Here is a 26,472-nt window from a genome sequence, read left to right on the forward strand (position 1 = left end):
GACGTCAATCCGCGCATCTTATCACATGGCAACGAGACATTGTATTACGATTTTAATGGTGGAGAATTTATTCAGACAAATAATCTAGTTATTTGTCATTTATCTAAATTATAACGGTTGTCAAACGTTACTGATTCCATCATACATTTCCTTACATATTAATGTAGAAATAGGACTTAAAAAAGTTTAATTTAATTCCTAGCTCACATATTCTGTTTCCCTCACAAATCACTGGTGTTGGTTGCTATGGCGGCAAAAGTTTACGGGAAGTCCTAAAGAGACTCTTCCAGGGCAATCTACTGTGCATGCACAAGCTGCTGACGCCATATTGTAAACACAGTACAGCTAAGCTAATAGCTTAACACAACACCACCAAACTAACTAGTTAGCGAACTTTCATTGAAACGCCTAAATGCGCTACATAGTCAGCGGCAGTACTGGCTCAGGTGGTAGAGCGTGTTGTCCACTAATAGCAGGGTTGGCGGTTCGATTCCCGGCCCACACAACTACAAATGCCGAAGTGTCCTTGGGCAAGACACTGAACCCCAATTTGCTCCCAGGCTAGGCTAGCGCCTTGCATGCCAGCTCTGCCGTCATTGGTGTGTGTGAATGTGTGTGTGAATGGGGGAATGAGACACAGTGTAAAGTGCTTTGAATACCGTTAAGGTTAAAAAGGTAAAATAATATTAGCTATATAAGTGCAGACCATTTACCATTTACTTGAGGGAACGGACTATATAATAGGATGCACACAGTGGAATAACTGGAGAAAAACCTCTGAATTAACGCTGCACGCGCAATTTCACCAAACCCAGACTTAGTGCGTGCTTGAACGAAAATACCACAACCTCATGGCCATGCCCATTGACTTGGCGCTTATGACATTTGGCCTAGCACTTTGTGATAGTGCTCTTAAAACAGGGTTCATCGTATTTTCGTGGACTAATATTTTATGCCATTTTAGTCTTAAATGAATGAAAAAAGCACATTAAAATGTTCATCAAAAGACTAAAACAAAAAAACTGTAAAAATAAACATTGATATCGGCCAATAAATCTGCCTGATATAATTATACTATGTGAATCTCCAACATTTATTGCTTACCTTACGGATGCAGAATTTGTTGAGGTTGTCATTGTAACGTAAAATTGTGACTTTATTTGGCATTGCTGCACAAATGCACGGACCATTTTCTATCTAAAGTGAGAAAAGGTTTTGAGGGGTTACACATCATGATACAATGCAATACACTATAAATATCCTGAGTGTAAGATGTAATGTAGTGAAACACACAGTTGTCTTACCCTGCCTGCGGCAAACAGATGACAGCCCTTCACTGTCTCAAAGATATACGGCACAATCTCAGGCAGTGTGGGGAGGTGAGACTGAGACAAAGACTGTTTCACCTTCTTAATCTCCACCAAACACAATGCCCGTTCATCTCCTACATGACAGATCATCATTATATGGACCACGTTGAATTATCAAGACTATAAGTACCAACTTCACAAGAGGCTATTTGTCCAAAGTGACATTCATTTACAGGTTCAGTGTGACTGGAGGAAGCTGAGGTCAAGTGTCTTGATCAAGAGCACCTTTAACTAATACATCAAGATGTACATGTTTATAAATATTTCAAATGCATGCATTGCAGGATGTGCTGGAGCAGTAATACGGTGCAGCTGAATTTCTGCTCACCCACGATCATTAGCAGCTTGTCGTGTTCTTTGATGATGTGGATTTGGAACACGGATCCCAGACCCGGAATGTGAGCGAGGGAGTTCTTGATCACGTTCAGGGCATAGAGACCCTCTTCAGAGCCCACCAACACGATCTGAGAATTCAGAAGTGAAATTACCAGTGTGACAAAATATCGACTGAAAATGTAAACACTGATACAAGGGGATGCATTATACAGTGCATCCGGAAAGTATTCACAGCGCTTCACTTTTTCCACATTTTGTTATGTTACAGCCTTATTCCAAAATGGATTAAATTAATTATTTTCCTCAAAATTCTACAAACAATACCCCATAATGACAACGTAAACTAAGTTCAAAAATCACATGTACATAAGTATTCACAGCCTTTGCTCAATACTTTGTTGAAGCACCTTTGGCACCAATTACAGCCTCAAGTCTTTTTGGGTATGATGCTACAAGCTTATCACACATATTTTGGGGAAATTTCTGCCATTCTTCTTTGCAGGACCTCTCAAGTTCCATCAGGTTGGATGGGGAGTGTCGTTGCACAGCCATTTTTAGATCTCTCCAGAGATGTTTGATTGGGTTCAAGTCTGGGCTCTGGCTGGTCCACTCTAGGACATTCACAGAGTTGTCCCGTAGCCACTCTTGTGCTGTCTTGGCTGTGTGCTTAGGGTCACTGTCTTGTCGGAAGGTGAACCTTCGGCCCAGTCTGAGGTCCTGAGCACTCTGGACCAGTTTTTATTAAGGATATCTCTGTATTTTGCTGCGTTCAGCTTTCCTTCAACCCTGACCAGTCCCCAAGTCCCTACCGCTGATAAACACCCCCACAGCGTGATGCGACCACCACCATGCTTCATCATTGGGATGGTATTGCGCAGATGATGCCTGGTTCAATCTTCATTTCATCAGAGCAGATAATCTTGTTTCTCACAGTCTGAAAGTCCTTTAGGTGCTTTTTTATGTGTCTTGCACTGAGGAGAGGCGTCCGTCTGGCCACTCTGCCATAAAGCCCAGATTGGTGGAGTGTTGCAGTGATGCTTGTCCTTCTGGAAGTTTCTCCCGTCTCCTATACATGATCTCTGGAGCTCAACCAGAGTGACCATCGGGTTCTTGGTCACCTCTCTTTCCAAGGCCCTTCTCCCCCGATTGCTCAGTTTGGCCTGGCGGCCAGCTCTAGTTAGAGTCCTGCTTGTTTCAAACTTCCATTTAAGAATTATGGAGGCCACTGTGCTCTTGGGAACCTTCAATGCAGCCAAATGTTTTTTGTTGCCACCCCTAGATCTGACAATCCTCTCTCTGATCTCTGCAGGCAGTTCCTTTGACCTCATGTCTTGGTTTTTGCTCTGATATGCATTTTCAGCTGTAAGACCTAATATAGACAGGCGTGTGCCTTTCCAAACCATGTCCAATCAATTGAATTTGCCACAGGTGGACTCCCATCAAAGTGTAGAAACATCTCAAATATGATCCAGAGAAATGGGATGCACCTGAATACTTACGTCAATGTGATATTTCAGTTTTTTGCTTTGTCATTATGGGGTATGGAGTGTAGATTGATTGATCTGATGGCACTGTATATTCCTTTTCATTAAGCACATGTAGATAATCATGTATGTGTAATCAAATTAGCCTAATTTTAATATGAAAAATTAGGTTTAAAATAGAATAAAGTATCATTATATATGTGCAAGCCACAGTGTTTTGCAGTGATGCAGTTACCTGATCAGTCAGTGGTAGAGTGCAGTTAATATCCAACCTGTCATCACCCTCCAGCTTGAGTAAAGAGTTACCCAACAGTTTCTGTGCATGATCAAAAAACACCAGCGTTAACATGTGAATGTGATTTTGAGATAACTCTGAATTCTCTGTGGATAATGGTTTATAGCATACAGCTCATCACATGTTTTGGTACAGCCTCAGAATTGATGTGCACCTGAAGTAATGGAGAAAGCTGTTCATACAGCAGTCTCATGTCAGCTTTAGACAGCAAAGGTTTCAAACCTAGCAATTCAATTACAAAATTAAAAGCAATAAAAGAAAAAGCATTCAAGGTGTGGGTGTACTGCTTTGCATGCTAAAAAGAGATAGGACTACAGATTTTGGCCCTTATAAAACATTTGTTAAGCAGTATTTGGGTCTGTCAGATTCTGTCTCTCACTGCATCAGCTTCGGCTTTCTCTCTCGCGCCGCGACTGCTCGCCACGATAGCTTCCAGGACAGCCACCCAGCGCTGCTTCTCTGAGAAGCCGGAGGTCATGAGGTACAGAGTCTGACCGGGCCAGCATGTGGACTGTGGAGACGACTCCAACTTCAGCACGTACTGCACATCTGACGCACGCAAACGTGTGTTAGAGTATAGAATAAAACACAAGACTCCACTTGATGGTAATACTATAGTACTTTGATATACTGTATAACATGTTAATGAATGATTATCATATTCATGTGTCATGGTATTTACATGGCAATCCAAGGTACTACAAAGAAAACCATGGGAATACCATGATGCATGTCAAAAATAAATGATAGGGTTAGGTTTAGTTAAGGTTAGGACGTTGTGTTTATTTGGCAAGTACTGATTTACAAATGTATAAGTTGCATTTAGAGTGCACAACGTGTCACCTGATTTGGCTGTGTTTGGCACCTCAGATGTACCAACAGACGAGTGAACCGTCACCTCTCCATCAGACAGACATAACTCAAACTCATCCAGTGGCTTCACTGACTCTGAAAATATTATACGTAATCAAATTATGACTCTAAACAGTCGATAGTTTGGTTGTAGCATGCCATGTGCAAAAAGCACTGATGCACATTGGAAAAAAGTATAAAAACGTTTGCAGACCGTCTCTTGGTTCTGTCTCGTATGTGATGACTTTATATCCGTCCAGAACCACGTACTTCCTCTCCCAGCCCTGACCTCGCTTGCCGTTTCTGCAGGAAAACAACCACTAACACTCAGAGTTCAGTTAGATGATGCATCTTATTAACAGATGACTTACAGGGTTGTTTAAGACCTTTTTAAAGACCTAAACAAATGAAATCAATTCTGTACAAAATTATTAATCTTTCCTTCCTGTGACGGGGTGGACCAGAGAGAGGCTGCAAGAATACATTTTAAATACATTTCCAGATGCAGTTTATTGTGCAAACAAAATATATACCAATGATAACCAAAATAAAATGAAATAAAAGTTTGATGCATAACGTGGGACTTTAAATAATAAACAAGCCCAAAATACACTGGAAATCATATTTTGAAATGTCTGTTGCTGCTTCCACCTGCTCACACAAACAGATAAGGGAAATAAAGGATGCATTCTTCTAACAATAATCTACAAACATATGACAATATACTACTAAATACTTTAAAGTAATCATTTTCATAATTCATCAACAGTACAGTAGATAATTAGCAATCACTTGTCATAAATGTTCAATACTTACTTGTGAACTGTGCTGAAACCACTGGAAACGCTGCATCATGAGCTCCCAGCGTGCTTGGAGAATGTGCAATAGTGCAATACTTCACTTTGAAGTATGCAGTGCACACATTATTCAGGGGGTATTTACATTTTGATGCATTTTTACGATCGGATTGGCTATCCAATTAAATATGCACATGTAACAAGTCCTGCTCAACCCGTCCAAGCGAGATTCGAACCGGGGTCTCCGGCATGGGAGGCAGGCGTGATAATGAGGTGGCTAAAGGCTACAGCCCCTAGTGTCAGTCTCTAGTGCGCCTCTTGAGGCCAGGGGAGTGAGGTTTACACATACGGCACCAGCTTTCGTGTACCAGCTGGCTCCCGTTACACATATTCCGTTTACACTTCACCACATCAGTGTGTCTCCGCCAAACGGATATAAAACTGATCTTCAATTCCTGCTCTATATGCAAATGAAACGAAGTTCACTTCGGTGATAAGAGTATGCTGATGCCGGGCAGCAAATTTAAAAGATGTGATTTATTATTTGATTTGAAGTGATTTTGAAAACTGCGCATGTGCATGCTGGGTATTTTTCTCCTACGGGCTTTTCGTAGTTAAGATGCATCATGCACGAGGGCTGTGCTTATTGTCAGTGTTTAGTTTCAGTTTCGTCAGCAATCTGTATCTAATAAATTAAGAAAAGTTCTGTCTCTCCTACAGTGTGCATCCTTTTCTTCATTTGTTACTATGTGTTGCGCCAAGAGAGCCTTAAGCAATTCCTCAATGCAGCTGTTATATTTAATATTTTCCCTGAAATGCATCTCAAACCACCTCTGGAGGATTTATATCCCTCTTGGATCCATCTTGGAGGGCATTTACACTTGGTCACTTCATGCATTTTTTCTGATTGGATAGCTAAATGACCAAATGTAAATACCCTCTTAATTAAATCGTAGCCTTTTTAAGTTAAACAATAACTTTATGCCATTTCCTGATTCCTGTCTTTTTTTGTCCCCCAAATTTAAGACCTTTTCAAATGATATATAAGACTTTTGTTTTGCCATTTAAGATAGTTAAGACTTGTTATGACCCTTAATTTGAGAAAACTGAATTGCAAACATTTTAAACCCGCAGGAACCTTATTTACGTGTAATATCTCCAACACTAGCGTCATCAAAAGGAATTGCACAAATAATCGCTGTTTCAAACTGGCCCCAGAAAACTCCTTTTATTGGTTGTACAAACAAATATTCCCGCCCCAGACTCACACCAATGGTCACACTGATGTTGATGTGTTGGGCTGGACGGGCTGCTCAAACAAACAGGCATTCATAGCGCCAAGGAGATACAGTGTTACACTTTCTGGTGAAATCAACCTACAAATTGTTCACTCTGCATATTAAGCTGGGATACAAAAAAATATTTTTACATAGGAAAAATCACACACATCAGCTTAAGCATCAATTACACTTAGAAACACAATAGTAATTTAAAAAAAAGATAAAAGAAAAACAAAGGATAAACCTACTAGTATTTCAGTAATTGTCGAAAAGCAATTTCCAAATGAGCAGAACTCAAGGTACTTATTATTATTGTAAGACATTTTTCAGAATTTGTCCCTAAACACTAGAACTAGAACTACTGTACTTGCTCATGCCAGCAGGGTCTTTGAAAGCAGCGTCACTGACCATTTAAATATGCAACTTCGTAATAAGTGATTGGTGCAACTGTAATCTGGTCAACAAACCTAAAGGTTGAAACTACTTCATTATACAATTATACAAATTACACATGCAATTAAACAAAATGAACACCCTTAATGCCAACCAATCAGATTAAAGAATACTGCCATGGTTTGGTAAAATCATTGCCATGGAAATATGAAACCTCTCTTCATTATGGACCTGAGATCATGTGCTCACCTGGGCTGTTTGAGCCATCCCTCTAGTCTCATGTGTCCACCAGTGTCTTTCAGACCGGAGGTGCTGCCCTTCTCCCTGCACAGTGCGTCAGACAGGTGCAGGGCGTACTCGGTGGGCACGCCGCAGGTGGCTGGCAAGTAGGGCGAGCATTTTGGGTGGCACAAAGCGTGACATTCTGATGCAGGAGAGAGAAGACGGTTAAGCAAACGACTCAACATCTGCAGTTAAACCGCGACGACACAATTGTGTCAGTGACTGGATAAACAAAAATGAATACTTATGGAGGAACAGGAGAAAAGGTTGATACAGCTACAAAAGGTGCATTGGTGTTGTCATGGTATCGGATGGTATTTTGATAATAACGGTAATGGTAATAATGGTAATACCATTGATTTATGTCCATAAAAATTTAGGTAACTTAACCCCAGTTCTCTGATAACAGGAGTGAGGTATCTCACTATGGGAAATCGCCTCAGGTGTGACCAATCATGGAAGCACCCATAACAATACGTCTGTCAGTTTACAGACCAATCACAGAGGTGATAAGGGAGCCCCACCTCACTCATATAAGACATTGGTCTCTTCTTCATTCTCCCCATATCTCTTCTCCAAGGAGGGAAGTGCTGTGAGATACCTTCTTCCTGTTATCAGAGAACTGGGGTTACCTACGTAACCTGAAGTTCCCTTTCTAACATTCGTATGGCATCTCATTATGGGATATAGCCAACTCCTATATTGCAGATATGCTGTCTGAAGCAGACCCGTCAACCGACTCAGTGTCCAATACCAGAAATCCAATCAAATTCCCAAATAAGGGATGGAGAAAAAACAACTAAAAGTGCTTTCACTGTGTTGTAGTTTTGCAAATATATACAAATACACATTAGCAGAATGACCACCCACACTAAGGACAGAATGAGCCAATAATGGCTTTGTGACATCGAGTCTATAAAATCGGACAAAAGTGTGAGGTGACGCCTAACTCACCACTGCACAAATGTCCCAGACTGAAATGCCCCTAAACAGCGGCCCATGCGGTAGCCATGCCTCTGGTAGAATGAGCTCTCAAGCCCTCCAGAGTTCACATCCCCAGGCTATTATGGCTCAATATAAAAGCCTCCACTTCCCAATGATACAGGCACTGTCGTGATATGGGTCTGCCTTGGCTGATTCTCGTACCCGAACAAACGTAGAGTATAAACTGGACAAAAACAGTGAAGCCGCTCGTCCTCCGACAAGGAAACAGAGGCAGGTGAATACCCAGCTTAAAGCTGAGAGCAGTGTCACTCAATTTGGCACAAAGGCTGGATTCGTCTTAAGAGTCGCTCTTGACAAATCCACAGACAAGCACATCCAAGAGACAGGCAAAGCATGGAGTTCACTAACCCGCTTCGCAGCCGTCAGAGCCGATCGCAAAGCTGCCTTTAACGATAGGAGCTTTAATTCTTTACTTTCAACCGACTCGGACGGGGACTGAGAAAAACACTTATGGACCACGGACAGATCCAATGACGAAACTTGAGGTTTTGACACCCTGTTGTATTCAATGGGTCAGTTCCCACATGACAGTTCAGTATGGATCTGTTCCCAAATTTAGTGAGCTGCTTTCCACAGTCTCCTGCCTACAAAGGCTCCTGTCTTCTATCGCAGCATACTAACTGAAACTGCGCATGGGACAGTCATCTCAAATCTCCCATGATGCGAGAGAAACAACGTAATCCTCTAATGAGCCTAAATATGCACCGCACACACATATTTTGGGTAAAATAGTCCGTTTTGTGTCATATTAAACGGTTATTTATTGATACTTTTCAGTATTGAATGGATAATAAAGATATCTAAATTTCTTTCGCTTCGTCCGCCATCTTGGATTTATTTTTCCACCGAGCTCAACACGGTGCATTCTGGGACTGCCGACCCGGGGAAGGAGACACCCGATGCTACCCGATGCTGGGAGCTTGCCTATGATGTCTTAAAATGCTGCCTGCGGAGGACACTTGCTAGGTTTTGGAACAGACCCAATGTGTCTGTGTGCATACCACTGCTCAAACACACCCCATTATCGATTATGCATGGAGCGCATTGATGCCGCCTTCAGGCTCTGAATCGTTTTAATTACCCTCAGGGGTATGCTGTTCACCCACTCCATGTCCTGAGGTCCACATGTTTGGTTGCTCGACTGCAAGCCCGGTTAGCTTCCACTGATCTTCATGGGGAAGAGAATGAGAATAAAGAAGTGACCTATGGCAGTGACTAAGATGAGGGAGGTGGGACTGTGATGTTCTGTCGACTGACAGACGTGGTGTCATTGGTGCTTTCAGGATTGGTCACGCCCAAGGCGATTATCCACAGTGAGATACCCAATGAATGTTAGAAAGAAAACATGTTAGTACCATACATTTTTGTCAGTGTAGTGAGGGAGTGTTTATTCCGTGATGGTGGAAAAAGGTCAAAGTTGACACGCACCAATGCAGGTAGCAGCCTGCCGTCCAAAATGAACTGTATCCAGACAGACGGTGCAGCGTGCCGCTCGCATGTTGAGCCCTTGCGTGAAGCGGTGAGGAGTGTTGTGATGGATTCTGTCCTTCACACGTCTGGCATATTCTACAAGAGCAAACAGACAAAAACACACTTACATCTGCAGAAAAGAGTCTTCATATCGCTTATGCAGACAGCCCAAAGCAAGCTATAAAATGTCCTCTCCAGAGAACATTTCTCCACCAGAGTACAGGTGAAATATCAGCCCTGAGAACGCCAGCATCACTGTACTGTCCAAGCTGTTGCTTGGGTACATGCATGCAAAGATCATGGAGTTCTCACATTCCGCATGGCATACAGCAGGAGTATGGCCATTTAGACTAGCGCGAGCCGAAGCTGCATTTGAGATAAGCTCAGTGTCCGGACAGGTCTGTCCTCGGGAGCCTTGGAGATACAGAATCATTCAATGATGTCCCGAGTGAAAGTCTGAGATAGCACGTGTATATTCAAAGCGTTTTGATTTGGCCAGAGAGCTTATCTCTGCAGGGATATAAAGATAATATCAAGTTAAAATGAGTAATGGAGAGCCGCCGTTAGGAAACGGTGCCATTTGTGTCCACATGATGTAGAACAAAAATACTTCACTTACATTTTCATATTATTTGATCAATCTGAACTCTGTTTAGAGTGTATTTTGAAAGAAATCTTAGAAAAATTAATTCAATTTTATTTTTACATTTTTATTTTTATATTCCAGTATCTGACAATTTGCATGTCCACAATCATTACCATTACATCATAATGGGTTATATATATATATATATATATATATATATATATATATATACAGTATATATATATTATATATATATATTAGTATGTTTATAATATATAAATTTATATATATATATATATATATATATATACATATATATATATATATATATATATATATATATATATATATATATACACATATTTATATGGTAAATACTGTATATATATATATATGAATATTAATTTATATTGTAAATACTGTGTATATACATGTATATATATTTATTTATTTATGGTATAGTATATATATATATATATATATATATATATATATATATATATGACTTTTTATGGTAAGTATATATAAGTTAAATTCTGTGTGTGTGTATATATATATATATTATTTGTGGTAAGTATATACATATATATATATATATATATATATATATATATATATATATATATATATATATATATATATGTACTTTTATATATATAGTATATATCTATATATGGTAAATACTGTGTGTATATATATATATATATATATATATATATATTATTTTTTATTGTGTGTATGTATATATATATATATATATATATATATATATATATATATATATATATATATATATATATATATATTACATTTAATTAATTATATTAATTAAATAATATAAAATTAAAGATTTATTAAAATAAAAAACTAAAATAAACTCACTATGTAATGTTTTTAAAAATACTTAATGCATTCACTTCTGTTTCAACTCTGTTGCACGGAGACATTTTCGCCTCTTTTTAAATAATGGCTTGATCTTTCTCACATATTTAAGGGAGTAACGTCAAAGTTCCTCTTACAATCTTCATCTTTCAATACGTCTCCTCTTTTTAAATCTTAGCAAGCAAAATAGTTCATCTTTTTAATTGGACAAACAATTGTGATAATGTTTCATGTTATGCAGAAAATATATTTTGTTGTCACAAAAATATTTATGTAAATAATGTGGTGTGAGAGTTAGGACCATTATTAGCCATTTTTTATGCAACAGGGTTGACACATGTGTTTAGAGAAATGTCATAAGTATATGTTTTTTTTTCTGAGTCTATGACACTGATACTGTTACAATTTATTTAGGGATTTATTTAAATTAAAGAGGCCTGAATGAATACCAAACTGACTGTGACAGGGTTGAAATAATGCAAGTTTTCAGGAACAAATAGCACTGTTTCTAGACAAGGGGTCACCTATTATTAATAGGTCTGTTATTAAAAACTTACTTTCAGAAGTGACTCTCCTTATTTCTGTGGGATGACAACAGAGAGGACAGTGAGTGTGGACAGACATGAGTGAAGACATTTGTTATAAATACGTCCGTCCCGTTTCCAGTTAAGTTCTCATGTTATATTGAAGCATTGATAGGCAAACAGTAAAACAAGCACTTTCCTATTGGATCTTAATTGAATTTATCTGTTTGTTTCTCTGAAATGCCAAAAGGGGAGATTCTTTATGAAACTAAAGATGTTGTAAAGCCGCTGTCTCAATTCTTACCTTCCGGATTGCCAGCGTCCTTCCTGCGGCCAGAGCTGGAGGCCATGAGGCTGGGCTGACGTTCGGGTGATTTGTTGGATTTGGTGGACATCATGAGCTGCTGACGGGCCAGACCTGGAGTGGATGGAGTTCCACTGTGCTCCAGAGCTTTATTAAACTGAACTGCTGAGTGGAGGAGATCACCGTGAGATATACGAGAGACGTGATGAATGATAACCATATTCATCTACTACCGTCTTTCCACCATGCTAGTAGCCATAAAACATAGTATTACCATGCCCAAAATACACAGTAAGATTATAGTAATTTAAATATATATATATTTTTAGATATTCATATCCCATGGTACTCCAGTCCAATGGACTTCAGAGAATACCATAGTACAGAATTGCCATCATGGTAGTGTCACCCCAAGCCTCAAAATGATGAGTGTCACACCCTCTCTGAGCTCCAAGCGTGTTTTCTGCAGGACATCTTCAAGCTCTGAGCTCCGGGCTCTCTCCTTCTCCAGCGCTGCCTTCAGGTCACTGTACTGCAGGGGCACCGGGGTCACAGCGGGTACAGTGGGCACATGCGTCTGACCCTGAGCTGCCAGTGCTGCCAGAATATCCTCACGCCGTCGCCCGCTGAAGATACCCTAAACGCAGAACACAAGACAAAGTGAATCGCCCAGGCTCATGCGCCCTGCTGCAGAAGTTTAGTATGCTGGGACTCTATCCTGCTATTTGAAACAACCCCTAGATATTCAGTCTAATTAGGTGTCCCTTTCTACAACTTATTCAGGGCGAAATGGGCACATGTGGACGTAGAATTCCTTTAATTCTACCGTGAGATTTCTGATCGGTTAGTTTATGCTGTTATTTGTATATGTACAGTTCTGCTCATGAATTTACATACCCTTTGCTATTAAAAAAAAAGCCATATGACATAACAGATATATATTTATACACCGCCGTTCGGAGGTTTGGGGTCACTTGACTGAAATGTTTCTCGTGATTTGAAGGTGCAAGCTTAATTGTTTGAAATTAGTTTTGTAGACAAAAATATCATTGTGCCAACATAATGTATTTCATTATAATAAAAGTCTTGGACTGAATAATTAAGAAAAGCAGCCAATAAGTGCCCAGCATTGATGGGAACTCCTTCAATTGTGTTTAAAAACTGGGAGGCCAGCAGGGGGTGCTCACCCTACGGTCTGTGTGGGTCCTAATGCCCCAGTATAGTGACAGGAACACTATACTGTAAAGAGGCACCGTCCTTCGGATGAGATGTTAAACCGAGGTCCTGACTCTCTGTGGTCATTAAAAATCCCACTTCTCGTTAAGAGTATGGGTGTAACCCCGGTGTCCTGGCCAAATTCCCCCCATTGGCCCCTATCTATCATGGCCTCATATTAATCTCCATCACTGAATTGGCTACATCACTCTATTCTCTCCTCCCCACCAATAGCTGGTGTGTGTTGGGCGTTCTGGCGCACTATGGCTGCCGTCGCATCATCATCATGGCCTCGTTTTTTGTAAAGCGCTTTGAGTACCTAGAAAATTTTGATTATTGTATTTTTTTTGTCACAACACAGTTGCTATAGTCCCATTTCTGTTCTTCCATATTTTTGATGACTTTACTATTAACCTTAGATGTGAAAAATAATAAAGAATAAGTGACCCTAAACGTTTGACCTTGTAGTGTATATATTCCACAAGACAAAATAATAAATAAATAGCACAAATTATTCTGTTTAAAAGTTTGCATAGCCTTGGTTCTTAAAGGGACAGTTCCCCTAAAAATGTAACCACCCCCATTTTGTTCTAAACTCATGTGATTTTATTTCTCCCTTGGAACACAAAAGCAAATATTAGACAGAATGTGAGACTCAGTTACCATTAACTTTCTGTGCATTTTTATTCTATGCATTAAAACATATCACATCTACTCATATCACAAAATGCTGCAAACAGTTGTTGATGCTCAAGTAGGCAACACAAAATAGGAAATAAGGGTGTGTAAACTTTTGACAGGATAATCATTTGTTATTTTGTCTTGTGGAATAAATATCTGTTATGCAGCTTCTTCCTGGCAGCACTAAATAAAATAAATAAGACCATTTTTAAGATCTCACTGTTTTTAAAATTGCTAAACTTTTTTTCTGCAAGGGGTGTATAAACTTACGATCACAACTGACGCTTCAGGGACACCTAATACGCAGCTCAGCAGGCAGTTAGTCGGATTAGTTAGTTAATGAAGTGAATATCCAGAGGATGACTCTGACCTTTTTCCTCTTAGAGGGGTGCTCTACCTTGGCCTGCAGGAAGTCGATGAGCTTCGTCTGCTGCGTGATGGTCCCCTCCATCTTGACTTTCTCATGAGAGTATGCCGCCTGCAAAGGGTGCCATACTGCTCTTAAAATACAGCTCTGACCATTGTGGGTATGTTCGGAATGGAATACTAGTGTACTGCATAGTGCATTGCACACACAGTATATAATGTATAGAGCATACTATTTAAAAAACGATGTAGTATTGATAACTCAGAATAGAATACTAGCATACTAGCTATTGCATATTATGTTGTATAAACTGTATACTATTTAAAAATGATATAGTATTGGTAAGTCACAAGAGAATGCTAGCATACTATCTAGTGCATACTACACACCGTATATGCTGTATACTGCATTCTACTTTAAAAAAAATCTATGTAGTATTGACAACTCAGTATTGAATACTAGTGCACTACCAACAGCATACTACACAGTATATACTGTATACTATTTAAAAAATGATGTAACATTAATAACTCAAAATAATATACTAGCATACTACCTAGTGCATTCTACACAGTACATACTGTATATGGCATACTATAAAAAAACAATAGTATAATAGTATCATTAAATCAGAATAAAATACTAGCCTACTACCTACTGCACATTGTGAAGTATATACTGTACACCACATACTATTTAAAAACTACGTAGTACTGATAGCTCACAATAGAAAAACAGCATACTAGATATTATATTATATACACACATTATGTACTGTATACTTCATACCTCTTAAAAAAACAATGCAGTACTGATAACTCAGGATAGAATTATAGTGCACAACCAACTGCATACTACACAGTATATGCTGTTTACTGCAAACTATTTAAAAAAGTATGTAGTAGTGATAGCTCAAGATAGAATACAGGTGTACTACCTAGTGCATTCTACACACAGTATATACTGTATACTGCATACTATTTAAAAAACGATGTAGTATTGATAACTCAGAATAGAATACTAGCATACTAGCTATTGCATATTATGTTGTATAAACTGTATACTATTTAAAAACTATATAGTACTGGTAAGTCACAATAGAATACTAGCATACTACCTAGTGCATTGTACACACAGTATATACTGTATACTGCATTCAACTTTAAGGAATCTATGTAGTATTGATAACTCAGAATAGAATTCTAGAGCACTACCAACTGCATACTTCACAGTATTTACTGTATACTGCATACTATGAAAAAACTATGTAGTAGTGATAGCTCAGAATAGTATTCATTTCAGTGCACAACTACTAAAGCACTACTATGGCTACAGAACATTTGCGTACTGTGCATGTACATTAAGAATACTGCATTCCTCATACAAGAGGTATAGTAGTAAGCCATTCTGAACATACCCAATGTTATGCTTCCAAATAAGCATGGGTTTGTATGTTTGTGTGTACCTGTATGTTTTCTAGCTGGTACTCCAGGTCGGTTCTCTCTGTCTTCAGAAGATCAGTCTGGTCCAGTGCGTCCTGAAGTCCTTGTGTCAGTCTGAAGATGTGACTCTTCTGAAGGTCCATTTGCTGCTGTAGTTTTGCTTGCTATGAGAAAAGTGACAGTATTCATACATTAAACAGACTTAATTTAACAAAGTACACAAGGACACTGAAGTTAGTAAAGTGACATTTGTAAAGTGACATTAGTAAATTGAAGTTAGTAAAATGACATTTGTAAAGTGACATTAGTAAAGTGACATTTGTAAAGTGACATTAGTAAAGTGACTTTTGTAAAATTGACATTAGTAAAGTGAAGTTAGTAAAATGACATTTGTAAAGTGACATTAGTAAAGTGACATTTGTAAAACTGACATTTGTAAAATGATTAGTAAGATGGTATCAGTAATGATATTAAAGTGACATTCGTAAAGTGATGTTAGTAAAGTGAAGTTAGTAAAATGACATTTATAAAATGATGTTAGAAAAGTGACGTTAGTAAAGTGACGTTAGTAAAGTGATGTTAGTAAATGACATTAGTAAAGTGATGTTAGTAAAGTGAAGTTAGTAAAATTACATTTGTAAAGTGACATAAGTAAAGTGACGTTAGTAAAGTGATGTTAGTAAATGACATTAGTAAAGTGACATTAGTAAAGTGAAGTTATTAAAATGACATTTGTAAAGTGAAGTTAGTAAAATGACATTAGTAAAGTGACATTAGTAAAGTGACATTAGTAAAGTGATGTTAGTAAAGTGATGTTAGTAAATGACATTAGTAAAGTGACATTAGTAAAGTGATGTTAGTAAAGTGATGTTAGTAAAGTGACATTTGTAAAGTGATGTTAGTAAATTACATTAGTAAAGTGACATTAGTAAAGTGATGTTAGTAAAGTGAAGTTATTAAAATTGACATTAGTAAAGTGAAGTTAGTAAAATGACATTTGTAAAGTGACATTTGTAAAGTGACATTAGTAAAGTGACATTAGTAAAATTGACATTTGTAAAATGATGTTAGTAAAGTGACATTAGTATGATGATATCAGTAATGTTAGTAAAGTGACATTAGTAAAGTGATGTTAGTAAAGTGAAGTTAGTAAAATGACATTTATAAAATGATGTTAGTAAAGTGACATTAGTAAAGTGATGTTAGTAAAGTGACATTTGTAAAGTGATGTTAGTAAATTACATTAGTAAAATGACATTAGTAAAGTGATGTTAGTAAAATGATGTTCGTAAAATGACATTTGTAAAATGATGTTCGTAAAGTGACATTAGTAAAGTGATGTTAGTAAAGTGACGTTTGTAAAGTGACGTTAGTAAAGTGACATTAGTAAAGTGATGTTAGTAAAGTGAAGTTAGTAAAATGACATTTGTAAAATGATGTTAGTAAAGTGACATTAGTAAAGTGATGTTAGTAAAGTGACATTTGTAAAGTGATGTTAGTAAAGTGACATTAGTAAAGTGATGTTAGTAAAATGACATTTGTAAAATGATGTTAGAAAAGTGACATTAGTAAAGTGATGTTAGTAAAGTGACATTTGTAAAGTGATGTTAGTAATGTGACATTTGTAAAGTTATGTTAGTAAAGTGACATTAGTAAAGTGATGTTAGTAAAGTGATGTTAGTAAAGTGACATTTGTAAAATGATGTTAGTAAAGTGACATTAGTAAAGTGACATTTGTAAAGTGATGTTAGTAATGTGACATTAGTAAAGTGAAGTTAGTAAAGTGACTTTAGTAAAGTGAAGTTAGTAAAGTGACATTAGTAAAGTGAAGTAAGTAAAGTGACATAAGTAAAGTGAAGTTAGTAAAGTGACATTAGGAAAGTGACGTTAGTAAAGTGACATAAGTAAAGTGACATTAATAAAGTGACATTAGTAAAGTCACATTAGGAAAGTGACGTTAGTAAAGTGACATAAGTAAAGTGACATTAGTAAAGTCACATTAGGAAAGTGACGTTAGTAAAGTGACATTAATAAAGTGACATTAGTAAATTCACATTAGGAAAGTGATGTTAGTAAAGTGACGTTAGTAAAGTGACGTTAGTAAAGTGACATAAGTAAAGTGACATAAGTAAAGTGACATTAGTAAAGTCACATAAGTGAAGTTAGTAAAGTGACATTTGTAAAGTGAAGTTAGTAATGTGACATTAGTAAAGTGAAGTTAGTAAAGTGATGTTAGTAAAGTGACATAAGTAAAGTGACGTTAGTAAAGTGACGTTAGTAAAGTGACATTAGTAAAGTGACATTAGTAAAGTCACATAAGTAAAGTGACGTTAGTAAAGTGACGTTAGTAAAGTCACATAAGTGAAGTGAAGTTAGTAAAGTGACATTTGTAAAGTGAAGTTAGTAAAGTGAAGTTAGTTAAGTGACATTTGTAAAGTGACATTAGAAAAGTGGAGTACCTCGTCCATGAGTCTTTGTTTTATTTCCCTCTCTGTCTCTAGCTTCTGTTGCAGACTGCGAGCATTCATTTCCAGCATAGCATGTTTCTTCTCCAGATCACTCATCTGAGAAACAAGTGGAATGGTGTTATTTGTTTAGCAGACGCTTTTATACAACACATCATTCAGTGCACTATATATTTGGGACAATCCAACAGTAGTAACCTAAGGTTAAACATCTTGATCAAAGACATAATGCTGATAGTTCCTTAATTGTTCCTTGAGGAGATCAAACCAAAAACCTTTTAACCACACCACCCCAAAGTATAAACAAAGGCTAAGCCAAGGACACCCATGCATGCACTTACAGTATCAGAGAGGCCCTCCGCTTTGAGTTTCTGGTCTTTCAGGGCCTGTTGAAGCACCAGAATCTCAGCTTTGTGTTCTTTCACTGCCAGTTCAACTGCTTGACGAGATTCAGAATTACGTTGCTCTGCACAGAGTCTGGAGAGACAGACAGAAACATAGATTTCACCAAACAAATGAAACACTCCCCTTCCTCAATTGCTCAATATAATTGCCAAGCCATGGCTCTGACATACTACACTTGCTTACCAGTTCTGCACTATTGTTTTCAGCGTAAATGTGTGTGTGTACCTGTTCTGTTTTTCACTGTCCAGTTGTCTCTGTATGTCTCGAGCTCTTCTCTCTGCCTGGTTTTTCTCCTCGTCCAAAGAAGATCTCCAACTCTCCCACTGTCTCTCTTTCTCCAGCAGCTCATCATTCAGTGTCTCCAGCTCTAGCACCTGCTCCTCCAGCATTGTACACGTCGTCTTCAGTGTTTCAATGTTCTGCACACATAAACATCATTCACAACTCTAAAAGAGGCCATGAGTCTACTTAGAAGGTTTCCTGCCTCAAAATAATTTGTAACATAGTTTTCAGGACCATTTTACACCCTTACAACAAAACAGGCTGTTATTACTACTGTACATTTAAGACTTGTAGATGTAAATGACCTCTTAAAAATGACTAATCTCATCGTACTGATAGTGTTCACACTGTAGTTCATCATATGTCTAAATAGTACATGTGACTCTTATTTCAAAGTCGCAAAAATCCTGTTATCAATTACATAATATCTGATAAATTATTTATTTTACACAGATTGCAAGACCGTTTTTTAAACACATTTTTAAACACAAGAACATGCTTGGTGTGAACGGCCCTTGATGCTAGATTTATGCTAATATACATGGAAAGGACATCACAGATTTTTCTTTTTGACTTTCATTAACAGGTCCAGATTCACTGCTAATCAGAATTCATTTTGAGTGTCCTCGGGGGGGCTCTTGCATCCGGCAGATGTGTGTTTGAAAGTGTACTTCAGTGGCAGGACTGAATATCACCACATTTCAGGAAAAGAGCGAGTCTCCAAATATAGCCTGTGTGCTTTTGCCCCTGTGAAGTCCAACGCTGGCGGGGCAGAGGGGAGCTGCGAGTGAATATGACACATCTCTGCCTCCTACCAGCGTCTATGATTACCATTCGACGCTGTTATACAACAGCAAGGACTGAACACCCCCACACACTGCATCCCACACACATACATCACCGCGCACACACCTCTCCTGCCACGCTGCGCCACCATCGCTGAAAACAATAAAACCTGAGCATCATTTTCAACTTTATTAAACAGCTTTGTTTTGGTACTGAGGAGGAAAGCTGTGATTTTCATGTTGTAAAATTTCAAACCATAAAGTGTGAAAAAACTTAAAAAAAGGCAACAAATTTAGCCTGATCTGTTGAACTTAACACATGGACCACGTGAACATGCGTATCTTTCAGATCTTCAGTCCAAACCAAGCATTTGTAGTAACTGAGCTGAAAAAACATGTTCCAAAATACTGATTTATGACACCTATTGGGACATTTGGCCCATCCAGTCACAGTGAGGTAATACAGAGAAATATAGAATAAATCATATCATTCCTAAACACCAGAAGAACTCAACCTGAATGATGTTCATCACAAAATGATGTCACATTTGATTTTTATGACGCTATCGGTTAGGTTTGGGTTCAGGTTCAAGGTTTAGGGTAGGGAGGTTGGTTTTGTTGAAAATTGTACTTGCTTTTCTCATCAAATGACCCCGACTCTGTCGACAGCCATTTTTTGTATGTTAATGACAGAGAAACGTCCTTTTAGAGTGAACGGTGTCTCTTTAATGGTGCTCATTGTCTGTGGTGAGCTCTTAAATTCAGCCCAAAACCTTCTCTGTCCTGCACTAACAACATGTGCCTGTGATTTATACACTGGCTGATGGGAGATTTGTGTGCGACTGTGTTTGTGTGTGTATGGGTTGCCGTAGTTACTGCGCTTTGGCATTGTAAAGTATGTCCCTACCAAGGTAGTCCCTACTCAAATCACCTACATTGTGGGGAGCCGCCATCGGTGCAAGGAAAATGGCTTCATAAACATCCTAAATAATGTCTTGATGAAAATGTGTCGTGTGTTTTTGTGAGTGTTAAAGGGACAGTTCACCCAAAAATAAAAATTCTCTCATCATTTACTCATGCTCATGCCATCCAAGATGTGTATGACCTTCTTTCCTCTCCAGAACACAAATTAAGATTTTTAGAAAAATATCTCAGCTCTGTAGGTCTTCACCAAACTCTGAAGCTCCAAAAAGCACATAATGGCAGCATAAAAGTAATCCATACGAATCCAGTGGTTAAATGCGTGTCTTCAGAAGAGCTATGATAGGTGTGGATGAGAAACAATCAATATGCAAGTCCTTTTTTTACTATAAATCTCCACTTTCACTTTCTTTTTGTTTTTTGGCGATTTGCATTCTCATGCATATCGCCACCAACTGTGCACTAGGGAGATTTTATAGTGAAAAAGGTCTTCAATATTGATCTGTTTCTCGCCCATACCTATCTGAAGACATGGATTTAACCACTGGAGTCTTTTGGATTGCTTTTATGCTGCATTTCTGTGCTCTTTTGAGCTTGAAGGTTTTGGTCACCATTTACTTGCATGTTAAGGACCTACAGGGCTGAAATATTCTTCTAAAAATCTTCATTTGTGTTCAGAAAAAGAAAGAAAGTCATACACACCTGGAATGGTACGAGGGTGAGTAAATGATGAGATCAGTACCTGTTTCTGGTTGTTGAGGTGCATCTCTCGGTCGGCCACCTCTCTGCGCAGACGATCCACGTCCTGTTTGAGTTGCAGTCGCTCCTCGTTCTCATCCGTGGCCTCGTCCAGTTGTTTAGACAGGTAGAAGTTCTGCCGGTTCAACTCGCTATTCTCCTGGGTCAGCTGCGTCAACTGCTCCTCTAGATCTGTGATCACCTGATGCAGGTGAGAGAGATGCAAATACTGTACATACTAAACATGATCACCCTTGCAAAGTTTCTGTACTATGGTAAAGAAATGTATCAGAAGATAATAGCAATGCACTTTGTATATATATATATATATATATATATATCCCATGTATCATTCACACACCATTACATAATACCATGTTACATGTCCAAAAAACACTGTAATACCATGTTGTTGTTGGCAAGTGAAGGTATTTACTCAAATGTGTTTCTTACACTTGTTTTATAGATTGCAGATGTAACACTTTACAATTAAATTGTATTTATTTACATTAGTTAACATGAACAATCAGTGAACAACACCTTTACAGCACTTATTTATTCATGTTTAATGATCATTTCAACATATAATACACATTTTGTTGTGTAGGTTAACATTAGCTATGCACTATAGAGTAAACTAACAATAAACATTTTTATTTTAATTAACTAACATTAACAAAGATTAATAGGCTAAATACTTTTTCATTGTTCGTTCATGATGTCTAATGCATTTACTAATGCTAACAAATAAAGCCTTATTATAAAGTGCTATTGAAATAAATGCAAAATCATAAGCACAATATCCTGCTGCTATTTTTAGGGATTCAACCTTTTGCATTTGGAGATATTTCTTTTTTAAAGATTATACAGTAAAATCGCTCGAAGCATGATCACGGAACTACGTTAAACCGAATCACTTATAATAACTGAGTCTATGCTTGAAATAAAACCTTTTTTAGACGTGTTTTGTCATTTCATTTGACACATTTCCAGTGCTCCTGAAAGCTTCCATCTGATGAACAGCAGAGACGCAGAACTGTATGAAACTGCAGAGCTGGTCAAGTATGTTGGCGCACGGCGGTGCCAAACACTCTTCTGGTGCGGAGGAGTTTCTGTGCTCATTATTATTGTTATTACTGTTAAAGGCACAGCAACACACACACTGACACACTTTAACTACTTACCAAAAAACCTCAGTTCATTTCACCTAACACCCATTTGTTTGCCTTAGGTTACATTGTTTTACCATTTCCACAACTGCATCAATGTTGCGGCCAATATATATATATATATAAGTAATATCACATGAGCAAGAGTGCTATATGACCCTATATCAGCACTGCTGTGATTTGGCCGCAGGCCGACTGTCATAGGTAATTACAGCAGTGCTGATTTAGGGTCATATAGCATGATTACGAGTGGGAATTTGCTTATATAGAACAGTTCAATGAACAAGTACATTTTTTAAAATTAGGGAAAACTGAGTACAGTCATTAAAACGCATTTGTGCATGAAACTACTTTATTACGTGACCGATCAGAATCTGCCGTTGCTGGTTCAAAATTAATGATGCATCCAAACCTCCATTATAGTATCACAGATTGTGCTGTTTCAAACAAGTTATTGGATAAACAAGGATGGTGTGTGTGTGTGTGTGTGTGTGTGTGTGTGTGTGTGTGTGTGAGAGAGAGAGAGAGAGAGAAAGAGAGAGCGACTGAGCATGTGTGATCACCTGTTGCAACACCCAAGCAGAGATGCTGTCAGCTTTCTGAAGATCAGCTTTCTGAAGATCAGCTTTCTCAGTGGCAATATAGTCGTCCAGGGGGGGGTATTTCTCCCTATTTCGCGGTAGCCATTGAAAGAGTATAGAAATTGCAATGTCCTCTACCATTTTCAACAGTGCTTTTTTTCCTATGTGGAAACTCCAGTAAGAGGTAAGTTGAGCCTTAATGCTGAAGTTGTTCGTTTAAAGCCGTTTAAGGTATTTTCTAGCTGTAGTTGTGTAGTAGTAATACCAGGGATCATGGAGCACTGTTGTATGTAAACGATGACTGACGGATTCACTTCACGTCTCCAACTGCTCATATTACACACAAAAATGTTCTTTTGTCACCACCTGCTGGCTAACATGTGTAATAAAAAAATACATGTAAGAGACACTCATACAGTAACTTTTTACAGATCGGCACTACTCTTACACTTTAGTTTAGAATGGCACGAACACAAGCGGAGTGATACACACACAATGAAGTGGCCAAATACTGATACTGTCAGACCACCAGTGCTCACGGAACGTCTCTCGTCCAATCAGATTCGAGGACCGGAACTAACTTTTATTTAGTTATATACATACATACACTCACCTAAAGGATTATTAGGAACACCATACTAATACTGTGTTTGACCCCCTTTCACCTTCAGAACTGCCTTAATTCTACGTGGCATTGATTCAACAAGGTGCTGAAAGCATTCTTTAGAAATGTTGGCCCATATTGATAGGATAGCATCTTGCAGTTGATGGAGATTTGTGGGATGCACATCCAGGGCATGAAGCTCCTGTTCCACCACATCCCAAAGATGCTCTATTGGGTTGAGATCTGGTGACTGTGGGGGCCATTTTAGTACAGTGAACTCATTGTCATGTTCAAGAAACCAATTTGAAATGATTCGAGCTTTGTGACATGATGCATTATACTGCTGGAAGTAGCCATCAGAGGATGGGTACATGGTGGCCATAAAGGGATGGACATGGTCAGAAACAATGCTCAGGTAGGCCGTGGCATTTAAACGATGCCCAATTGGCACTAAGGGGCCTAAAGTGTGCCAAGAAAACATCCCCCACACCATTACACCACCACCACCAGCCTGCACAGTGGTAACAAGGCATGATGGATCCATGTTCTCATTCTGTTTACACCAAATTCTGACTCTACCATCTGAATGTCTCAACAGAAATCGAGACTCATCAGACCAGGCAACATTTTTCCAGTCTTCAACTGTCCAATTTTGGTGAGCTCTTGCAAATTGTAGCCTCTTTTTCCTATTTGTAGTGGAGATGAGTGGTACCGGTGGGGTCTTCTGCTGTTGTAGCCCATCCGCCTCAAGGTTGTGCGTGTTGTGGCTTCACAAATGCTTTGCTGCATACCTCGGTTGTAACTAGTGGTTATTTCAGTCAAAGTTGCTCTTCTATCAGCTTGAATCAGTCGGCCCATTCTCCTCTGACCTCTAGCATCAACAAGGCATTTTCAGCCCACAGGACTGCCGCATACTGGATGTTTTTCCTTTTCACACCATTCTTTGTAAACCCTAGAAATGGTTGTGCGTGAAAATCCCAGTAACTGAGCAGATTGTGAAATACTCAGACCGGCCCGTCTGGCACCAACAACCATGCCACGCTCAAAATTGCTTAAATCACCTTTCTTTCCCATTCTGACATTCAGTTTGGAGTTCAGGAGTTTGTCTTGACCAGGACCACACCCCTAAATGCGTTGAAGCAACTGCCATGTGATTGGTTGATTAGATAATTGCATTAATGAGAAATGGAACAGGTGTTCCTAATAATCCTTTAGGTGAGTGTATATGCAGTATATTTGAAAAAAATAAATAAACTAAAATAAACAATATAAAAATTTGTTTATGTAATAAAATAATCAATAATAATATTTTAATGTAATATTTCATATTTAATGTCATAATATGCTGAATTTATCCCAATGGGCCAATGGTTCCTTTTTAAATCTCTCGCTATTTGTGCAACCTATATTACTTTAACGTTAACCAGCATTTTCTTTTCTTTGGAATATCATGCACTAATGAACTGTTTGAAATTATATGAGTGAAGAAAGCAAAAAGGGGTCAATTTGAATTTAATGTTGACTTAAAACACCAGAAAGTCCCTGCATTTTTTAAAACAATCACATCATTAAAAAAATGCCATGGTCATGGACGTATGTTTTGGACATGTTAGAATGGTAATTTTATGTATTTGGAAGTATCTTGGATTACCAAGTAGATACAATGGTAATCATATGGTAATTATTCAGTGCCATTTAGTGCCACAGTGATGGTTTAGATGGTATATATATATATATATATATATATATATATATATATATATATATATATATCCATTCTAAACCATCACTGTACCATGTTACCACCACATTATTTTCTGTAAGGGTTGTGATCATCACAAGTCCCACATCTATCGTGCATTCACACCAGACTTTTGTACTTCTGTAGGCATTCTTGAAATAACACTTGAACACCTCTGTTGACCTCAGGTCCTGATACACAGCATTAGAGATCTGTAAAAACGTCTCTCAGTTTTTCTGCTGACAATGAGATACAGAGAGCAAAGCGGCTTCTGTAAACTCTTATAATCTGCCTCTGGTGACACATTCTCTGCACTAAACACTTTCACCTTCTGAAGTTTCAGCTGCATGGACTGTGAGCACAGAAAATAGCATTGTATTCCTATACACTTTCATTTATGAACTAGTCAGTGCCACAATGCTAGAGTGGGTGGATGCCAGTGTGCTGCTGTGCAGTTGCTATGGAGTACTGAGTGTATGCTAGGTCTTTGCTAGGTGGTGGCTAGGCTCAAAAAGCCCACCCCCAAGTTTCTATGACATTCTGGTCTCTCTACGGCCCTGTCCCAAATGGCACACTCCGGACTTGTGGACTTCCTCAGTGTCCACACTTCGGTGACGTCATGTAGTGCAGACTTATAGGGCCCCTCGCGCAAGTCCACAAGGGCGCATTGAGAAGTATTTTTGGGACAGACTCGATCGTGAAGTGTGGTTATTGTTGGACAGGAGCTGCAGGTTCGGTTCGGGGAAATATGCTGCCTATTGTTGTTGTTTTTACTATTGTGTTTGCGAGAGGCTTGCCATGCAGAGAAATCACATTTATACGCTCCGACGTCGTAGAAGACAAGATTATTTTTCATGCATACAAATGCTGATGTTATGCATGGAGGAAAGGGTAAGCAAGTAAATGTTATTGACTTTAAACATATAACTTGTCAAACGTCGTTAATGCATTAAGTCATTATTATTTGATTTACTGTTTAATTTTCTTTTTTCTTTATATACATATATATATATATATATGTATTTTATATTTTTTATGTGTACCTTGTTTATTTATGTCTTTTTTCTCTTTTTCTTTTCTTTTCTTTTCTCTTGTCTTGTATTAATCAATACCAGTGAAAGGTGACGCTCATTCCATTTGAACTAAGATTACAATTTTAACACATAATGCAAATGTGCGTGAGTTTCACGTGAATTTACAGGTTTAAATATCCATA

At 38.2% G+C, this 26,472-nt stretch overlaps 1 protein-coding gene across 1 annotated transcript in view; it reads right to left on the reverse strand.

Moving 5' to 3' along the window:
• LOC127630490 (citron Rho-interacting kinase) overlaps positions 1–26,472 on the reverse strand; it is an 81,266-nt gene that overhangs the window by 10,552 nt on the left and 44,242 nt on the right. Inside the window, exons 16-34 of the mRNA XM_052108056.1 lie at positions 21,166–21,363; positions 18,661–18,854; positions 18,372–18,507; positions 18,025–18,129; positions 15,589–15,729; positions 14,127–14,234; positions 12,299–12,497; positions 11,861–12,025; positions 11,590–11,613; positions 9,523–9,660; positions 7,057–7,231; positions 4,552–4,640; positions 4,329–4,433; positions 3,865–4,034; positions 3,640–3,657; positions 3,426–3,506; positions 1,699–1,834; positions 1,305–1,444; positions 1,105–1,197 (exon numbers count right to left, since the gene is read on the reverse strand). Of these exons, the coding sequence (XP_051964016.1) occupies positions 1,105–1,197; positions 1,305–1,444; positions 1,699–1,834; positions 3,426–3,506; positions 3,640–3,657; positions 3,865–4,034; positions 4,329–4,433; positions 4,552–4,640; positions 7,057–7,231; positions 9,523–9,660; positions 11,590–11,613; positions 11,861–12,025; positions 12,299–12,497; positions 14,127–14,234; positions 15,589–15,729; positions 18,025–18,129; positions 18,372–18,507; positions 18,661–18,854; positions 21,166–21,363 (2,415 nt within the window). The remainder of the gene's footprint in view (positions 1–1,104; positions 1,198–1,304; positions 1,445–1,698; positions 1,835–3,425; positions 3,507–3,639; positions 3,658–3,864; positions 4,035–4,328; positions 4,434–4,551; positions 4,641–7,056; positions 7,232–9,522; positions 9,661–11,589; positions 11,614–11,860; positions 12,026–12,298; positions 12,498–14,126; positions 14,235–15,588; positions 15,730–18,024; positions 18,130–18,371; positions 18,508–18,660; positions 18,855–21,165; positions 21,364–26,472) is intronic.

This window comes from Xyrauchen texanus, chromosome 37 (assembly GCF_025860055.1).
Source record: "Xyrauchen texanus isolate HMW12.3.18 chromosome 37, RBS_HiC_50CHRs, whole genome shotgun sequence".
Classification (NCBI taxonomy): domain Eukaryota; kingdom Metazoa; phylum Chordata; class Actinopteri; order Cypriniformes; family Catostomidae; genus Xyrauchen; species Xyrauchen texanus.